Below are 17771 nucleotides of genomic sequence, written 5' to 3' on the forward strand. Positions count from 1 at the left end.
GGTTTTGTTGGACAGAAACACTGTTCACACTAATACACGAACAAAGACGCTTGAATGTACATAAGATCGATTTCATGGGTTTATGAGCTCTGGAGTGCGTCACCTGAAAATCCTAACACAATCAAGCAGGAGCTGCAGTCTGAGCGGTGCATGAAACAACAAAAAAAGCTGACGCGATCTGTTTGGGTTCAATTCTCCTAAAAACAACCACTGCTTATCAGTTTGATGAGGCTCTGGCTGATGTCCGGATGCATCGGCATATTAATGACACTTTGTCACTGGTACATGCGTCTGTGCCAGCTGGACCAGTCGTTTGCGTTTGCGTTTAAGTACTTGTGTGGACCATGTTTTAGGATTTTCGCTTTAAAACAAGTCCCCAGCTACTTTAGCTGTTTAGGAGAATGCTGCAACGCTTAGTAGATAATGACTGAATTTACATTTTCGGGCGAACTTATCCTTTAAATATCACCGAACATACCTAAAAGCCAAGAGACACATGAATGCTCAGCTTAAATGGAAGTTGAGAACGCCTGTTCAGGTCGAGCAAAACACTCCACAGGCAGCTGAAATGAAAACATATATTAAGTACACATGCACACACACACACACACACACACACATATATTTAAATGCATGTTTGATCTCTGTGCTGGAGAGAAACTTCATTTCTCTGCTTCCTTCCCTCTCTCAGCTCCTGAGTGGAGTTGCCAGTATTATATTAGCCTGCAGACGCTGCAGTTTAATTGGTGTGACCTTCACTCTCAGTGTGAATCTCTGGCAGGAAAGAAACTGTAAAGTCACTTCTGATACCTTTCACGTCTCTTTATATGTGACAAACCTGCAGTTTTCTGATGTAGAAAGGAAGAGAGTTGCAGTCAGGAATGACCCAGAGGGATTACGCTCTCATTACTTTCATTTAATTTAATGATGAAAGTGTATTTTTTGGCATCTGTTGCTGTTCCTTCAGTCGATGTGTGCTGACACATCTCTTCCTTGCAATCTGCTCTGTGCTCTGATTGGTCTAATTATGCGCACCTGGCAGTGTCTACCTGTTTAAATGAGGCTGGATGGTGATCACTGAGGAAGGCAACTAAAACATTTGTGCTCGTGGCTCCTCCGTCATTAGCTTTCAGTCTGAGTGTGAACCAGTTTTACTGCAGTCGGATATTTTAGCGTTTTTGGATTTACAATGTTGTAGGTGAGTTTATAAAATGGAGGACTTGAAGGCTGTAATGAGAATAAAGGGCATATGCTGCTGGTTAGTATCAGTGTTATCACCATCATAAGGTAACAATAGGGATGGTTCATAGTCAGGGCTTCACGATTTTGATTCGAAATCAAAAATCCATCGCAAGGAGCTTTCAAGATCAAAAGCAGGATCTGCAAAGTATCTCTATGCCTCTGAGGCATTTCTTCAAATTTGGCATAAACATCCACTTGGACTCAACGATGACCTGATCAGAATTTGGCGGTCACTAGCTTACCGGTAGTCTGCAGCTGCACTCACAGGCACTCATCGTGTGTGCACAGAGATGATACAGCGATGGAGATGTTGGGTTTATTTTCTTTATTGATTTGTTTGGGACGAGGGTTTACTCAGGACACACTTGAGAAACTAAAACTGGATTTCTATCTTCTGTTGCTTAGACTTGAATCACTGAAGGGTGGTATTTTTTGTTAAACCCTGGACTATTTATTTTTGGTGAATACTATTTGAACTTGACTGACCTTGACCTGCAAAAAGCCACCAGGATAAAATCCAACTGTTGTTGCAAAATACCCCCAATCTATTTAAAGAAGAATTTGAAAATGTAAATCCCAGTTGTCAGGACATGAACCCAATGAGCTGTTGATTTTTACACATCCAGATGAACAATGACATCGTAGTGTTTGAATCAAAAATGGAACTGAATCATGGAGTTGAAGAATCATGACACCTCCAGTACTTACAGTAGTGCAGTGGGGATGGCAATCATTTAAGTGAAGATAGTTATTTTTATCATCGCTGTTCCGTTTGTCATGTGGACCTCCCATGCTTTTTTCTTTTCTCCCTCTCTTTCTACTTTAGACTCTTTTCCTTTAGTTTTTCTTGTCATATTCTTTGATGTCTTACCTTTTGCCACGTTGTCACATTTAAATCATATGAAATATAAAAAATGAAGAGAAATTAAAAGATAGGAAATGATCACATTTTACTCTAATTTGAACTCAGATAGGTACTCTAGTGGCTTATTTATAGTATTTATGTCAGTATGTGTGTGAGAACGTGTCATTACTGTGGAGTTGCATTGCTCTGGTGTGTTTCTAATGACCTGACCTGCTGGCAGTCAGCTTCGCGTGTGTTCAATCAGGCCCGAGATGACTGACGGAGGTGCACCTGTAGAGTCACCCACATATGGGGTGACTCATCGTGCCTCGTTTCGGCACCGAGGAAAGTCCAACACGGATGGAAACGTTTTCTCTCATTGTCTGCACAGCCTTGTTATTCATCAAATAGAAAGATTTCTGTCTGTGAGTCTTTCCTTTGCTGCGCTTTTATTTCCCTGATTACAGCGCCAGAGAAGAAGACAGACAAATGACAGCTCACCCCTCGTGAACCATTGTGGTGTTTTTTTAACACCTCACATGGAAACCCAAAAAAAATGTAAGTTCCTTGTTAACTAAGATCAGACTTAGAAAAGATATGATTGAAATGATATTTGAAGGAACAGATGGGATAAATGATTTGAGCGTGACGATGGAGAGAAAAGGAATAGGTCTGACTGTTGAAAAGGAGGGCAGAGATGGACACATATTGGAGGAGCAGCAGCAGGAGGAAGAGGAAGGGGAAGAGGAAGAGGAGCGCTGAGTGGACACAGATGAAAGATGGAAGAAGAGTCCATTCGTCTTTGGAAAAGTGAACTCAAAGGTCTAATTTATCACATAAACTAGTTCGTCTTTGACATTTTTTAGGGATTTTCTGACTAGAAGTGACACATGGGTAAAAATGTTCAACCCACAGAGACGAGTGAAGCAGCTCTGCTCTCTGTTTCCTGTCACACACAGTTAGATTCACTGTTGATTTACCTCCTTCTTTTAAGCCCAGCATTAACTCCAGTCAGAGTCTCCTCTTTAAGGTGGCCTTTTAAAGAACAAGCCAGCAGCAAAACAATGTCATCACTCCAGGCTACACTTTACATCCTGCAAAGAAAAGCACTCAAATGGATGTCTTCCTCTTTTCTCTGAACTCACTGTTTTCCCCTTTTTTTTCACTGGAGGAGACGTTTACTCATCTTTGGGTGGATGGGAAGTGACAGGAACAGAGCAGAGTGGAGGGAGCTCATCAACCTGATGTGCTGGAGAACGACGGAAAAATCATGACAGAGAGAGAGAAGATGTATGACCACAACCCCGACACATATAGAGCGGTAGACGACACATGTCAGATGTTGTAACATCAGCTTCGTGCCGGTAGAGTGCTGATGGACTCGCTCTCTCACAGAAATCCTGGATGTTACAGATTATTCAAACCAAAAGCTGGAAGTTCAGTTTGCAGTGTTTGAGGTCTGTCTTGTAGAAATCACACATCAGGGGAGAGAAAGATTTATAAAATGGATCGCAGATATTTTTTACACCTAGCAATTCATATTATTTATGTATTTTTTATCACTTTTTTCATTTGTAAAGAAAAAACTAGAATATTTTCACCAGACCTTGAGTTTTATCCCCAATAGTCAGTACACAAGCCCTGAGTTGTAAGGAGAATTCAGGAGATCCACTGTAAGTTTTAAGTTGTTCTTTTTTCCCATCTGTGAAAGCAGGTTAATAAAAAGGTTAGAGATACAGTTACAGATAAAATGTTTTGCAAGGAACACAAAGGTTGTGTGAATAAGTAGTGCACTCACGCATACTGCCAGCAAAAATATTCAATAAAATGATGGCATTTCTGCCATGTTAGAAACCCTTAATATTTTTCCAGATCTTTTTTTTTTTTTGTTCCAAGTAAAAGTGAGGAAGCCCTTAGAGGCAAAGAAGAAACATTCTGGTGACCCAGAGATTTTCTTTTTCATCTGTGAAAACAGGTGAATACAAAAATGGTTTGGAGAGTTGAAGAGTTTTGAAGGTGAAAAATAAAATGTTTTGCCAGGGTCAGTTTTCTTTTCTATTTAAAGCTGTGAAAACAGGTCCCTCACTTGCAAATAGTGGACTCCACTGCTTACTGCCAACATTTCTGTCATGTTAGAATAAAACATTATATATTGTCTTAGACATTAATTGACCCTCCCAAACCAAGGAGAAGACAAATTTATTTATATTTATTTTCCATGGAAAAAAAGAAAAAGTCAGCCTCAGGTCTCATCTATGTTTGAGGCTCATGTTCGTGTGACCAGTAGAGATGGAAACTGAAATGAAGTCATTCCAGCCAGACATTCTGAGGCAGCTCAGCTCATGTATTGCTCAAATGTCTTCAGTGATTTCACCGGCTGTATCTGTGGCTGGCTGGATGATGAAGGCTCGCTGAGGGGCTGATGTGGATCTGTTTCCCGTCGTCTGGTTCCATCCTGCCTCGCTCCGCTGTCACAGCTCCCATTTGATAAGCTAAATAATAAATGAGCAGCCGGTGACTCACAGGTTGAATTTCTGTACAACCTGATGTTACAGCTTCAGCAGGTTCAGCTGTAGGAAACACTTCATACATCACAGACAGAACAGCTTCCCTCCGTCTTCCTCTTCACATGAAGGCCGTCTCTGCTGTGATCCTGACAGACGTCGTCTTTGTCTTCTTCTTCCTGTTTCCTGCTGCTGCTGCACTTTTACTTGAGATTGATTTCACAGTCGAATTTTTTATTCTTTATTCTACATTTTGCAAGAAAATGTGTTAATGCCCTGATTGATTTTATTTTATTGACTGTTAGTTGGTTAGATAAATGCAGAAGCCCTGAGGGGCAGGTGAAGTGATTTTTTCTTAGTCTGATCTAACTTGTTTTCTCTCCTGTGTTTATGACATTAAAAGTGGTGGGGACATTTTTTTTTCTTTCTAAATTCCTTAATTTTATTTTTCATCCTCCAAATGAATGTCAAAATCCCCCTGCATTGATTGCCGTGGATTCAGATCACCTGTTGCAGGTGTGAAGACTGACTCCTAATAATAAATGAGTGAAAAGCAGCTTGAGGCATTCCCCTCCCAGCCAATCAGGGTGTGACCACGCCCTATTGTGAAGGCTTAAGAGAGGTGGGGAATGACACACTCAGGTCAGACTCATTCTGATTCTGTTGTTGACACTGTGCAGACTTCATCCAAACAGACTGTCAGCCAGACTCTGCTCTGTCCAGGCCCTAGTTGAGCTTTCTTTGCTGTCCTTGTTCTTTCTAGTTGAGGGAAATTATGAGCATTACACAACCTGGATGAGTGGCCATCAAAAGTCCCCTTTCAACTAGGTCACCTGCATCAGGTCGGGCATGTTCGTGCAAGAGTTTTGCTTTCAGTTGCCTGATGCCTGCAGGTTTCTTTTATTTATCTTAACTGAAGCCCTAGATACCCGAGCCCCTCTATCAGGGAAGTGATTCACAGCTGGAGGTGCTGAGGGGTCAGTCTATATAATGACGTCATAGTCACTGGTGCGTGACATTCATATTTCTGGTTATAAAATACCTGAAATAAAACCTCACATCAGCCAGCTGCTGGTCAGCTTAGCTTAGCACAAAGGCTGGAAACATGGAGGAACAGTTAGCCTGGCTCTGTAAAGGTAAAAATGTGCCTGCCAGCACACCTAAAGCTCACTATTTAACACACTACACCGCCTATCGCTTTGAAATCATCCGTTTCAGTTGTAAAATGCTCTTTATTTTGTCCTCTGCAGCCCGTTCTGATCCTGATGCAGCAGTCCATTGATACTGGAGTCAAAATGTGAAAGATGCTCAGAGCAAAGCTTGTAATTTGTGTTTGTGGTTATCTGTTAAAGGACACATCGAGGATCTTTTCGGGGGGCTCAGAGTAACCAGAGAGCAGCTTTTATCCCGCCCGACAGACATTTCAGTAAAGAAGCAGCTGTGGCCTCCGATTGGCTGACTTCATCTGTTCTTTGCTTCAGCCGTCGCGGGGACACGTCACATGTCATGACGGCTCAGTGTGTGTGTGTCTGCGTGTGTGTGTCAACAGACTCTCAGTGTTTAACCCACAGTGGTAGTGGCAGCTTGTCTGTCTATGTGTGTGTGCCCTCTGGATCTGTGAGGTTTCGTAACAGCAGCACACCAACAACATATGATAACAACACTGATGCTGCGTTCAGGTCACGTGGGACAAAAGCAAGTGTTGGGAAAAGCTTTCACACATCAGAAAATTCCAGTCTGTAATACTACTGCTGAGTTTAATTTACATAATGGATTAATAGTTATTATTGAGCTACAGTTGACAGTTTGTCATGCACATGTAAGAGTCAAAAAAGGGCTTTTGAAATTTGGATTAAAATTATACACAATATATATCACACATTTCCAAAGCTCCCTCTGATTCTTTTTTTTAGATTTTCACTCACTCATGCTTTAGTTTCCTTCATCATTTAAACAAAACTTTTGCCTAATCTTTACCCATATTTAATGCCGCTACGCATCCAAAAGTTTGTGTGTCTCTTGCTGCGAGGAGATATAAATCACTGCAGTTTCACTGTAGTAAGAACAGCTTGGAAATTGCCTCTGGAAGCAGAAAATGGGGAGAAAACAAACCAGATCTGCAGATTACAAACCACATTTCCTTTAAGTTATTAAAAGATATATAAATCATTAAACTGCAGTATATATTTTACTGTAAAACAATAAATATGAGCCATCTAGATACTGAACAATAACACACATTATTTAGGGACAAAAGGATTCCCAGGTGTAACTACCACTCAGACATGAACTGCATTTACAAGTCAGAAATTGGTAATTAAGGTAACTCCTATATGATGTGAAGGCAGCATAATGCTGAGCTCACATGCTGCTCGATGCTGCTCGAGTTACATCTGCTCATAAAACTGAGTGTGTGTAAATAAGAGCCACAGCGATAAATCGATTAGCTTTCAATGCCAAATCAATCGGAAACTATTTTGACAATAGATAGTTTTCAGCTTTTTAAATGTGAATATCTTTTGGCATTTCAAGGCTTTTGAGGACACCATCTTGTTTTTTGGGAAACACCGATCGATATTTTTCACCATCTTTTGACATTTTATAGACAAAACAACTGAAAGACAATAATTGTTATTTGCAGCCTTCGTGTAAATACTCAAAGACCTCGCCAAAAATAATCACAAAAGCTTGTGCTGGTGATTGTGTGGTATTATATCCTGATGCTAGAGTAAGGTTTACCATGTCTGCTGTCTAACACCGGCCAACTCACCAGCATAAAATGTTGTCATTGTACGTTTCGGCACACAGAGAGTACATTAAATTTGTACATTTCATAAGTATCATATCAAGATTTCTACAAAACGTGTCTTTATTGTCAGATTACATGAATAATCAACACCACCTCAACCAGGTAATTTAAGTGAAGGTCAGGAAATGAAGCAGCCGTCTTTGTGGCGACAATGGAAGAAGTGAAACTATTGGTACCATATGAAAAGCTGTTCTGCTTCTGCATTTTTAAAACAAAAGATAATCATCTCTCCCTTCACTCTGATACAATAAAAAAGATTCATTTTGATCCATTACTGCAGTAAAAAAAAAAAAAGACCATCACCAACAAGATTGGCAGCTCTTCAGTGCATTTAGCACATTATGGCTCTGGGTCAGATTTAGAGGAAAATCTGCTGGATTGCCTCGTGTCACAAAGCAGGAGGTGGGCGCAGTTTCTCTCCAGCAAACCAAGCTACGGAGAGAAAATCATTTCTAATGTGTTTATCCTCTTCAGTGAAGCCACAAGCTCCCAGGAGGGGGAGGTGACGGATGAAGCGACAGAGGGTTTAAAGGAGATTTTGTGGAAACACAATGTGTCTGTATTTAAAGGCGATTGTGTTTTTTAAAATGACTCGTCAGTTCCACATGTCGTCCTGTCCGTGTTGACAGACTTTTGTCCTGTCGCCTTCGATTCTCTTCAACCTTTCGCTGCAACTGAACACACTCAGCAGTGACCTGCAGCAGCGAGAGGCCAAAAATAAATCAGTCGCTCATTTGTTCCCTCAAACAACAAAAGCATAAAAGAAAATGTTGAAGCCGTTTTGAGTGGCTGGTTTCTGGAGTTGGCTGTTTATATTTAATGAATATTTGAGCGGTTTACCTACCAACTAGCCCTCACTACAGGTGTCAAAGCTAATCCCCTCTAAACAGGATTCCTATGAAGTTTCTTCACAATTAATGTCAAATCATCAGCATATACTGCCATCTTAAACCTGTAACTTGTGTTTGTTTTTGCTGTTGCTGTTTAATGACGTTTAAACTGTCTTGTTCACATATTAAATAACCTTTTTGAATGAAGCTAAAGCAGTTTGAATGTCCTGGTTAAGATCGGCAACAATAACAATGGACTAAAGACAAATAACATCAAAGAAATAACACAACATGAGCTCCAAGTCAGAGTTAAATACATTTTATTGTCATAAAATCATTTTAAAATTAGGTCAAATGATTTATGAAACCTGTCTAGAACTATGACAATAAATCTAAACCAATAATTGAATGAGCCTAAAACATCAGTATGCCCCAAACACTGGTAGCAAGAAGAGATAGCATTTGCAGCATTTTCTTTTTTTTGATTGGGCTGTAGGAAACTGATTTAGACATTTTTTACCACGATTTACTGAATTATAGAGAGAATAATCAGCAGAATAATCATTTACAAGATTAGTCTGACATTTAACTAGTGTGTCCAGCCTGTCAGTGTGAGATTGCTGATGACGTCATCAAATACCAATTAATGGTTCTAAAGCTTTATTTCCTTCATGATTGTTTGACAGATCCATATCCTAGTTGGTGTTTGTGGTTTTGTTTTCTATCTCTTACTGACATTTATTGGATTATTGGGCTGACTGTGGGGTTTATGGTGTATTAAGAGAGAAGCATTCATACAAATCTGAATAATATGATGCCAAACATGGCTTGATTAGTCCTTCAGCAGGATTTATCTGCTCCTTAGATTGAGGGAGAATATAAATATTGAATTTATTTCTGCATTGGACTCAATTCTGTTCATTTCACACACTCCAAACCCTCTGAATTACTTCTTGATGCATCTAAAAAGTGTTTCTTTCTTCTTCTAAATCATTCATCAGTTATCTTATCATTAGTAGATGTGTCTCAGGGAATCCTGGACTGGTCTTTCAATAAAACAACAAAACAATGTTGTCCAAAGATAATTTCAAAGCCGCTTTCCTCTTCCCCCCACCTTCCTCCACGTCTTCCATTCCCTCTTGGATCTCCTTTACCTCGTATCAATCTCCCTCAGACATCACTTTGGTGAGAGCAGGTCAAACATTCAGCTCCTGTTCCTTCTCCCTCAGTCCCCCCCCTGCAGCTCATATTCCATTTCCAGTGTTTCATGTTTAATGCAGCAGGTCGCTTCATCAAAGTGAAAATGTCTGTCCGAGCGGAGGGCAGGCCAGAGGCTCAGAGTCAGAGGAGGAGGGGCTGTCTGACCGCGCACTCCCCAAAATAAGCCTCTTTGTTGCTGAATATTTGGAAAACCTCCTGATAGTCAATATTTTGCAGCATATTCAGTAACTGGATTCTCTCATATGTATTTTTTGTTTTGTTATGGTGGAAAAACTAACTGACTGAATGTAAATTGCATTGGAGATTGCACTCTGGCAGCATTTTTGCAGCAGATGCTTTTGTATCTTTTGTCAGACGGCAGCAGGGTGAACATACAGCAGCTGGGGTCGGTTTTGGCTTTTAGATATTTTGCCCCGATGGTGGTGCTGGAGGAAATATCTGCAGCAGAATTTTTGTTTAAAACATTAAAATTGAGACTGAACAATTTTAACAGAATGTGAAGAAACAATGTCTATGTACTGTATTCTGTTGCAGATATGTCTACATGCTAGCATGCTAACCAGTTAGCCCCAGTCCATCTTGTCTCGTAATAACACTTTGTACCTCAAGAGGTGATGGTCTGATAGCCCACACATTTTCGGCTGGGAGATGTGTGCAAGTGAGTTTGTTATGTTTCACAAGGTCTCTTTTAGCACAATAAATGAACAAAATGCTATTTCCACCCGCCGCAGATGCCCGACTCTCTGTAAATCACCTCCTTACTGTATCCCCTGTTATCAAACTGACCTCCGTTGCCCCAGGTGACTCCCCCTGTGATCTGAGGTCCTAGTCCAGGCAAAATCTAATGCTGTTGGCTCCACGGCTAAATGAGCCATGAGTTAATTTGCTAGCTACAGCCAAGAATAGCTTGCAAAGAGAAGCAGTTGTCCGTTACTCTGGTGATATGCTGCCCCCTATATTTTTTTGGGCTACCTTTTTTGAATTCTGGCCATATTTTACAAATGACACTTTTGAAGGTAAATGCGAGATGTAAGTTCAGGTCACCAAAAATCCTCCTGGAATCGTGACTATTAACATCAAATTTTATGTAAATATAGCCAGAGATGTCCAGATACAGTATCTTCCTCAAAGCGGACAGTCCGGTAGCCGACATCCCTGCAAGCGGAGTTAAACCACAGTCTGTGACTTCGTTCTTTGTTATTCATGCGGGTCAAACCCTAATTTACAAACCTGGCCTGACCACAGAGACTCTCACTGTCTGGCCCTCTCCCACACACTGCTAACAGCTTTTTTATGTAAACGTCTGCCCCGAGCCGTTTTCAACAGCCAGCTCTGTTATGTCAGAATATGATTTCACCATACTGCTGGACCACAGCCAAATTACGACTCACACACACACACACGCACACGAACACACACACAGAGCAGAGTGTAATTATCATAATTGTGTCCAGCGTTCTAGGAAAGTCCGTTTCAGGCCCAGACTGCCCACACTAACCTCTATGAACAAGGACTCATTTCCCTCAGGCGTTGTGCTGCGGCGACTCCAAAATAGACCGGACCATTTCCTACTGACTATGAGATTAGAGCCCATTTATGAAACTAATCTAATGAAAAGGGACAGTAAAGCCACAGAGGTAATTTTTCATTTGCTGGAAGACTGAAAAAGCCCTCTTGATTGAGACTGCCTCTTTGTTATTTGTGATACAAATCAAAAAAACTGAGCGAGTTCATGAATCATAGTCTAAAGTGTCTGTATCCTTGGGGAAGAAAATCCTGTACAGTCGCCCACAATGAATTTGCATCTATTTTTAAGATAGTGACCTGGCCACGTCTCCTCATGTTGTCTGTTAATGATAATATATAAGATTTCTGCATTACAGTATTTAAAAAAGACTTGAGCTTTGTGTACTTATATTATCCAAAATGCACCAACAATGTTCAAACCCAGAGAAATCCACAAGTTTAATCAAGGTATAGGTTGCTATAACTTTCCAAAAGAGATACAGATCAGATAGATTTTCATCAGCAATGGTTGTATTTTAACAGTGTATTCATCACCTACTTGTGTTTATTCTCCAAACAGTCAAAAATACTTTGAGAGAGTGAGAATACGTTAGCTGCTAGCTTACGAGCAATGGCATACACCAAGGATGTATCATCTGTGTGTTTGAATCCAGGTCAACTCTCAGTGAACTCACTACAGACTCTGCTTCTCTTTTTTCTTTCTCCCCGCTCCTCTCTGTAACGTCACGTTCATGAAGTAAAGTACATTTTGCCTCCAGCTCCAGTCGGCAGTCAACATTACAGAACATAAACATCCGAAAATGGAGCTAAATGGATCGCTGCTGCAGGCAGGTTGATAAACAGGAGGAAAGATAAATCCACTTTTAAATCCCAAAAGTTAAAAATTCATCTCTGAGCTCTCGTCAGTTAACAGCCTGGATGTGACTCTGGGTGTTTAATACTCAAGAAAGTTTGGCTCTGAACCTGATTCCCTCCTCCAGAGCAGCAGAAATTACATCTTGTGTGTCAAAATACTAGAGGATGCACAATATATCAGTTGTTGATACGCAATTCTCGAAGGAAAAACTGTACGTAATGACACCCTTTCATTGAGCCTTTCAAACACTCAACAAAAAGACAAAACTGGAACTGGATGGGATTATCCTGGTTTGCCTGTTTTCAACTTTTTTGTTTCTTTTTCCAACAGGACAGTTTTCCTGCCAGATTTGGAGGAATCCACTTTGTTAACCAGCCCTGGTACATCCACGCTCTCTACACCGTGATACGACCCTTCCTCAAAGACAAGACCAGAAAGAGGGTGAGCAGCGTTAATCAATAATTCTAGATCAACAATGGACTACATGATTATTTACATATGAAATGGGTCAGTAATAGTGATAAACCCATCCAAATCATCAACCGACTCTCAGCTCATTGGTATTAACAACATCTTCCAGCTTCCTGATATTTCCCTCAAAAGATGGTGGAGACCAAAACACAGCTAAATGGAGAGTGAATATTGGAGTCACCCTCATCAGTTGGACACCAAATGAGTGATACTGTTGCTTTGTAACTGCTAGATGTGAAAATAGGCAAATATTATCAAACTGTTTGCCATGTAAAATGTTCACACCTTGTTTCTGTTGCCCCAAAGTGGCCAAAAATCAACGAAGGCAGGTTTCAACAGGCTTTCCACCAGTAAAGCTTTCTGTTTTGAAAGAATTGGAGGATTTTTATCAAAAACAAGTGAAGAAATGTTCAACAAATACAGTATTATTCTATATCGTGATGAATTGCTGTTGAATCAGATTTAACTTTATTGGAAATGTGCATATATTATTATTTTTCTTTGAAGTGTCAATACCCATTTTGCGACATATAGACTGACACAGAAGTCCATAATAAAGTTAACAGTGCCTAAAACCAAGGCTAATGTGTTAAGTGAGTATCATACCAAGTTTTGCTACAAAGCCTTATTAGGATACATAGATATTCAAGATTAAAGTAAGAGCCTTTTGGCAGTGAGAACACCAGATTAAAGCTTCTTAAATTCACGATATGATCTAGATAAATTAAGCCTCTCAGTCTTTATGTTCTTTATTACTCAAAATATTGAAAAATAATCTGAATCTGACGCTGAAAGAGTTCCTCCTCCAACATGTGGCCAATCTAAACTGTCTTTCTGTTGGTATACTCTCCTTCTGCAGATCTTCATGCACGGTAACAACCTGAACAGCCTCCACCAGCTGATCCATCCTGAGATCTTGCCGTCGGAGCTCGGCGGGATGATGCCGCCGTACGATATGGGCACGTGGGCGCGAACGCTGCTGGACCACGCCTACGACGAGGAGACCGACTACTGTCCAGAGTCGTACACCCTGTCGGTACAAGACCTGGAGAGAGACCTGGAGAAAAACCTGTCCCCGAAAACCATGAAGAGGTCAGCTCAGCACTATTTCACTTTCATTATTTTTTATTTTTCATTCTTAAAACAAATATCATGTTGGTTAAATGAAACCCTGTGGACACAGTATGTAGGTATATTCACATCAGTCTTGCTCAGTGTTGGCACAGAGTATCTTTGTTACCATAAAGCTGTGAGTATGTTTGACATTTCACAGTATCATTCCCCCCTATAGGCCACCATGCAGTATGATTCACTGTGACAGTAAATCATCTGACCACTGTGTAACTCCAACTGACTCATTCACTCAAAGACATTTAGACAGCGGAAGAGAAACAACGATATGAGCTCAGACAGCGGCCTGTCAGCCCTGACATATATCGATACATCACAAGTCAGTCATGAATTATCTGACAATTACATCATGTGTTTTAAAAATCAAAGTCACTTGATGGTTCAGTTGCATGCAGTTGCAAACTTTAAGAAGTTACAGTATGAGCATAATGTAAGTATGATCATGCAAAAATACGGTTTGCCATGCAAGATGGGGTAAATCTAATGAAGCTCATTCCTGCCAAGATTAATTTTTCTTTGACACAGTAAGTCAGACTTATGAGAAGTTAAACATTTGACTGCAAGAATAATGCAAAAATAAGCCTGCAGGTGACCTATAACTTCCCTTGTTAGTTGGAAAACACAATGGGTCCACATCATATATTCATACATAGTCCAAATTCAATAACAATCACTGAAAATGAACACTTGTTTTTCTAAGAAAATATTTGGGCGCCTGGCAAAAAAATTGCATTTTCTGACCCCCAAATACTCCTGTGTGAGAGTAACTGGAGCATTAAACTCATGATAGCAAAAATAGCCTACGTAAGGAGCAAAACGCATACAACTACATAAATCATAAGCATAATTTTGCAATTTAGGGCTTAAAAAAACTAATATAAACTATATATTACTGGAAATATTACTGAAATGTCATTGGCTACATGATGCATCGATAATCCAGAGGCTGGAATGTAAGTGGTTCAGGAGAGAGAGGAAAAAGAAGAGAGAGTGGGTCACATGTCTATATGATTACTCATTGGCTGTTGTAGGCTCTAGGACTGGCATAGAAGCTCCTATCTACTGGCCATTAAAGCTGTAGCACATACTTACAGTGATCATCATGTCCTTTGCTTCCTGCAGGTCTCAGTCGGTGGTGGAACCGGGCGTCCTGAAACGACCGGACAAAGTGAAGAGCGAAGAGGACAACATGCAGCCGCTGCTCTCACTGGACTAAACCACACATTCAGCAACAGCTCAGAAGCATACCCGACTCAATATTTATACACATGTAAAACACACTGACTTACCTGTGCACCTGCTGGAAGCAACGCGCGCGCCCCGAAAACACCTTCCTCTGGAAAACGCTGCTGCTGCTGCTGTTGGATTCTTGTTTCTCTTGAACTCAAACGAGGCAGACAAAGGGCCCCGAGACACAAAAAGGACGTTTCGTCACACGGAAGGGCATCTTAAGAGCTACTGATGTTGTTCAATATATTTATTTATTTAGTTATTTGTCAAGTGCCAATTCCAACGACTGTAAATTAACGTCTTTGAACAATCCAGCCCTTCAGTACGGAGCAGGGGAAAGGAGAACGAACACATCTGTGTGTTTCCTACAGTTGTATAGTATACTGGTGATGAGGGCTGTGGGCCACGCTCCCCGAGCAGCAGTTTGTTTTTTTCTTTGTACAGTAATTTGAAGAAACCGGCTCAGGATTAGCAGAAGTGATAATAATGAGCTTGTTCAACCTCCTGGACACAAAACTGGCAGACAGGCAGGCAGGCACTGGGTTTACTGGGAGTTTACCGGGGGGTTAATGGGCGTCTTCGGTCTCGCTCCAGTTATCTCTCGGTAAAAGCAAACCCCCCCTTTACTGTGAGAGTCGGCTCTATGAATTATTATTTTTCCTTTCGGCCATTTTCTCTCTTTTTCTGACCCGTGTGTCATAGAATAGATTATTTCTTCTGCCATTAGGGAAATACAAAAAACGTCTCACATCGTCAAGTATTTGTTTGGATGAAGATAAATATTAAGAATATGCCTAAATGTAATTTTCTAAAAGCAGAGAAAGGGTAAACATATCACCCTCTCCTGCGACACATTTGTTATAGCTTTGGCAATAAGGATCTTACTTCTGAAACATTACCACACTAACAACATCTGCTCTTAAACACGTCAGTATTAGAAGATTTAATCGCACATTAAAAGGCCACACTGGCAATTTTTTTTTGCATGATTTTGACAATTTATCGAAAATCACACTGTTTAATCTGCATTATTTAAGTACACTGGTGTTTCACAATTTAATGTATTACTTTATAATCTTAACTCAAGGTCCACACATCTCACATTCAACTATTTATTTCATTTGTGAGCCGTCGTTCAATAAGAAATTACTTTAGGCAAACTCATTTTCAGAGTCTTTCCAGAGCTTTTTAGCAGCAGATTCTTTTAAAGTAAGCACCAATATGTAGAAATTTGTATTTCGTGTGATTTGGTGGCCCCCACCGTCTCTAAGTGCAACACAACTGTCATACATACAAATCACAAACAAACAAAACCGGGCATGTCCGAACCAGCTATGTATTTAAGTAAATATGTATGGTCAGGCATTTTTGTCATGCGGCAGTCAAAGTTTGCTCAAATTCAAATAACTCTGAACAGTAGCAGCATGCCAAGCTAACGTAAGCTGAACCACAGACAATAACACCTGGCTGTGACAGGCTAACAGCTAAACCTCTGTAGAAGTGGACCGACTTGGTTCATGACCAAAAGCTTACACAGCCAAGCATCGCAACAACACAAGGCTAGACAAATATAACTTAACTTAAAAGCTATCGCCAACGACTAAAAGTCAGTCTGAAATGTACTCTTATCTCGTGCTTCTCACTTAGTCACTGCCTCTTTTTCTCTTCTTAGCTTCCTCCATCAATGTCGTCTTCAGTCTCTCCATCTCTGTTATCGACCTCTGGACCTGAAAACCTCCTCCTCCCGCTGGTTCGAAGCTGCTGTGACAGCAGTCAGCTAACAGAGCTAACAGAGCTAATAGAGCTAACTTGTCGTGTGCTTTCAAGAAACTCTGCAAATCACAGAGTTGAGGCAGAACAACTGGGGCACATCAGAGGGAAAACTATAAAATATTTTCTCCATAAAATATGGTCCGGTTTCATGAAACTCACTAATAGGTAGTGCTGTAAAGTGTTACACACTGTGATACTACCCTCTAACTGAAGTGACATAGTGCAGAAACATGCAATAGGGGGCACAGTTGCTAATGCTCAAATGCTCAGAGGTAGTGAAGAAGAAGACTGCTGGCTAGCAAACATCAACGCAAACCAGTGAAAATATTAAAAATGTGGCTTTGCAAATGTTTTTACAAGGAAAGAAAATCCCTCAACACGTGTTGTTTGTTGAGGCCTTGTGAAAACACTGAATGTAAAAATAACTTGTTTGTTTACGAGAAAACTCTGCAGGGCACGTTTAAGTCTCAAATGTCGGAGCTTCCTGAGAGCACATGAACGCACCAAGTGATAATGAACTGCGAAGTGATAATGATCAAATAAATTCTCAGGCAGTGTTAAGTTAGCAGTAATGTAAACATGACTGGCAGTAAATAGGTTGTTTCAGCATTTATCGTTATCTTCTGTACAGAGCTGTCTTGTCTTTGTTTCATCCTAGAAATGTATTATTTCATATATTTAAATTACAGTATATTAATAGAATTACAGTCAGATTCTTATTTAAATTTTACAGTCAGACACACAACTGCTGCAGTGTAGATACAGTACAATATTTATTTATTTATTTATTTATTTATTTATTTCTGATTGCTCCACTTGCAGTTTTTTAGGCTGTACTGACTCCCCAAAAATACTTCTGCGTATGAAACAGGCACTAGCCGAAAGTGTCGGCTAAATCACCAACTCACTGCAGGTTTATGAAGCGAAGTGCAAATAGGTATGACAACCCTGAACTTTAAGTAGGCTGAAACTGCCATAATGACGGGCAGAGCAGCAGAGGAAAAGCCAGTCAGGCTGGCAAACATGCAGCTGAGCAGATCACAGAAAGGCCCGGCAGGCAGGAAGCGTGAGGTGGCCGGCTGCAACGAGAGCAGACAGCTGGAATGTTAAACTATCACACCAGCGTACATGACATGTCAACCCCACTCACAACAGCTCAGAGGCTCACAGACCCTGTGCAGAGCAGAGTTAGACTGTGGCCTTGGTGGTTCCTTCTTTAGGCTCAGTGTGATCTGTCTGGTCCCACTGGTTGTTCCATGACACTCGGCCACATTGGACAGTGATATTATTCTCTACTTTAGTATTTCATCAGACAGTCCAATCAGAAAATCTG

The 17771-nt window shown here is 40.6% G+C and overlaps 1 protein-coding gene across 1 annotated transcript in view; it reads left to right on the plus strand.

The window, feature by feature from the left end:
* Positions 1-14651, plus strand: part of clvs2 (clavesin 2) — a 31661-nt gene extending 17010 nt beyond the window's left edge. Inside the window, exons 3-5 of the mRNA XM_073492226.1 lie at positions 12164-12274; positions 13164-13396; positions 14558-14651. Of these exons, the coding sequence (XP_073348327.1) occupies positions 12164-12274; positions 13164-13396; positions 14558-14651 (438 nt within the window). The remainder of the gene's footprint in view (positions 1-12163; positions 12275-13163; positions 13397-14557) is intronic.
* The last annotated feature ends 3120 nt before the right edge of the window (positions 14652-17771 follow it).

The sequence above is a fragment of the Pagrus major genome, chromosome 22 (assembly GCF_040436345.1).
Source record: "Pagrus major chromosome 22, Pma_NU_1.0".
NCBI lineage: Eukaryota > Metazoa > Chordata > Actinopteri > Spariformes > Sparidae > Pagrus > Pagrus major.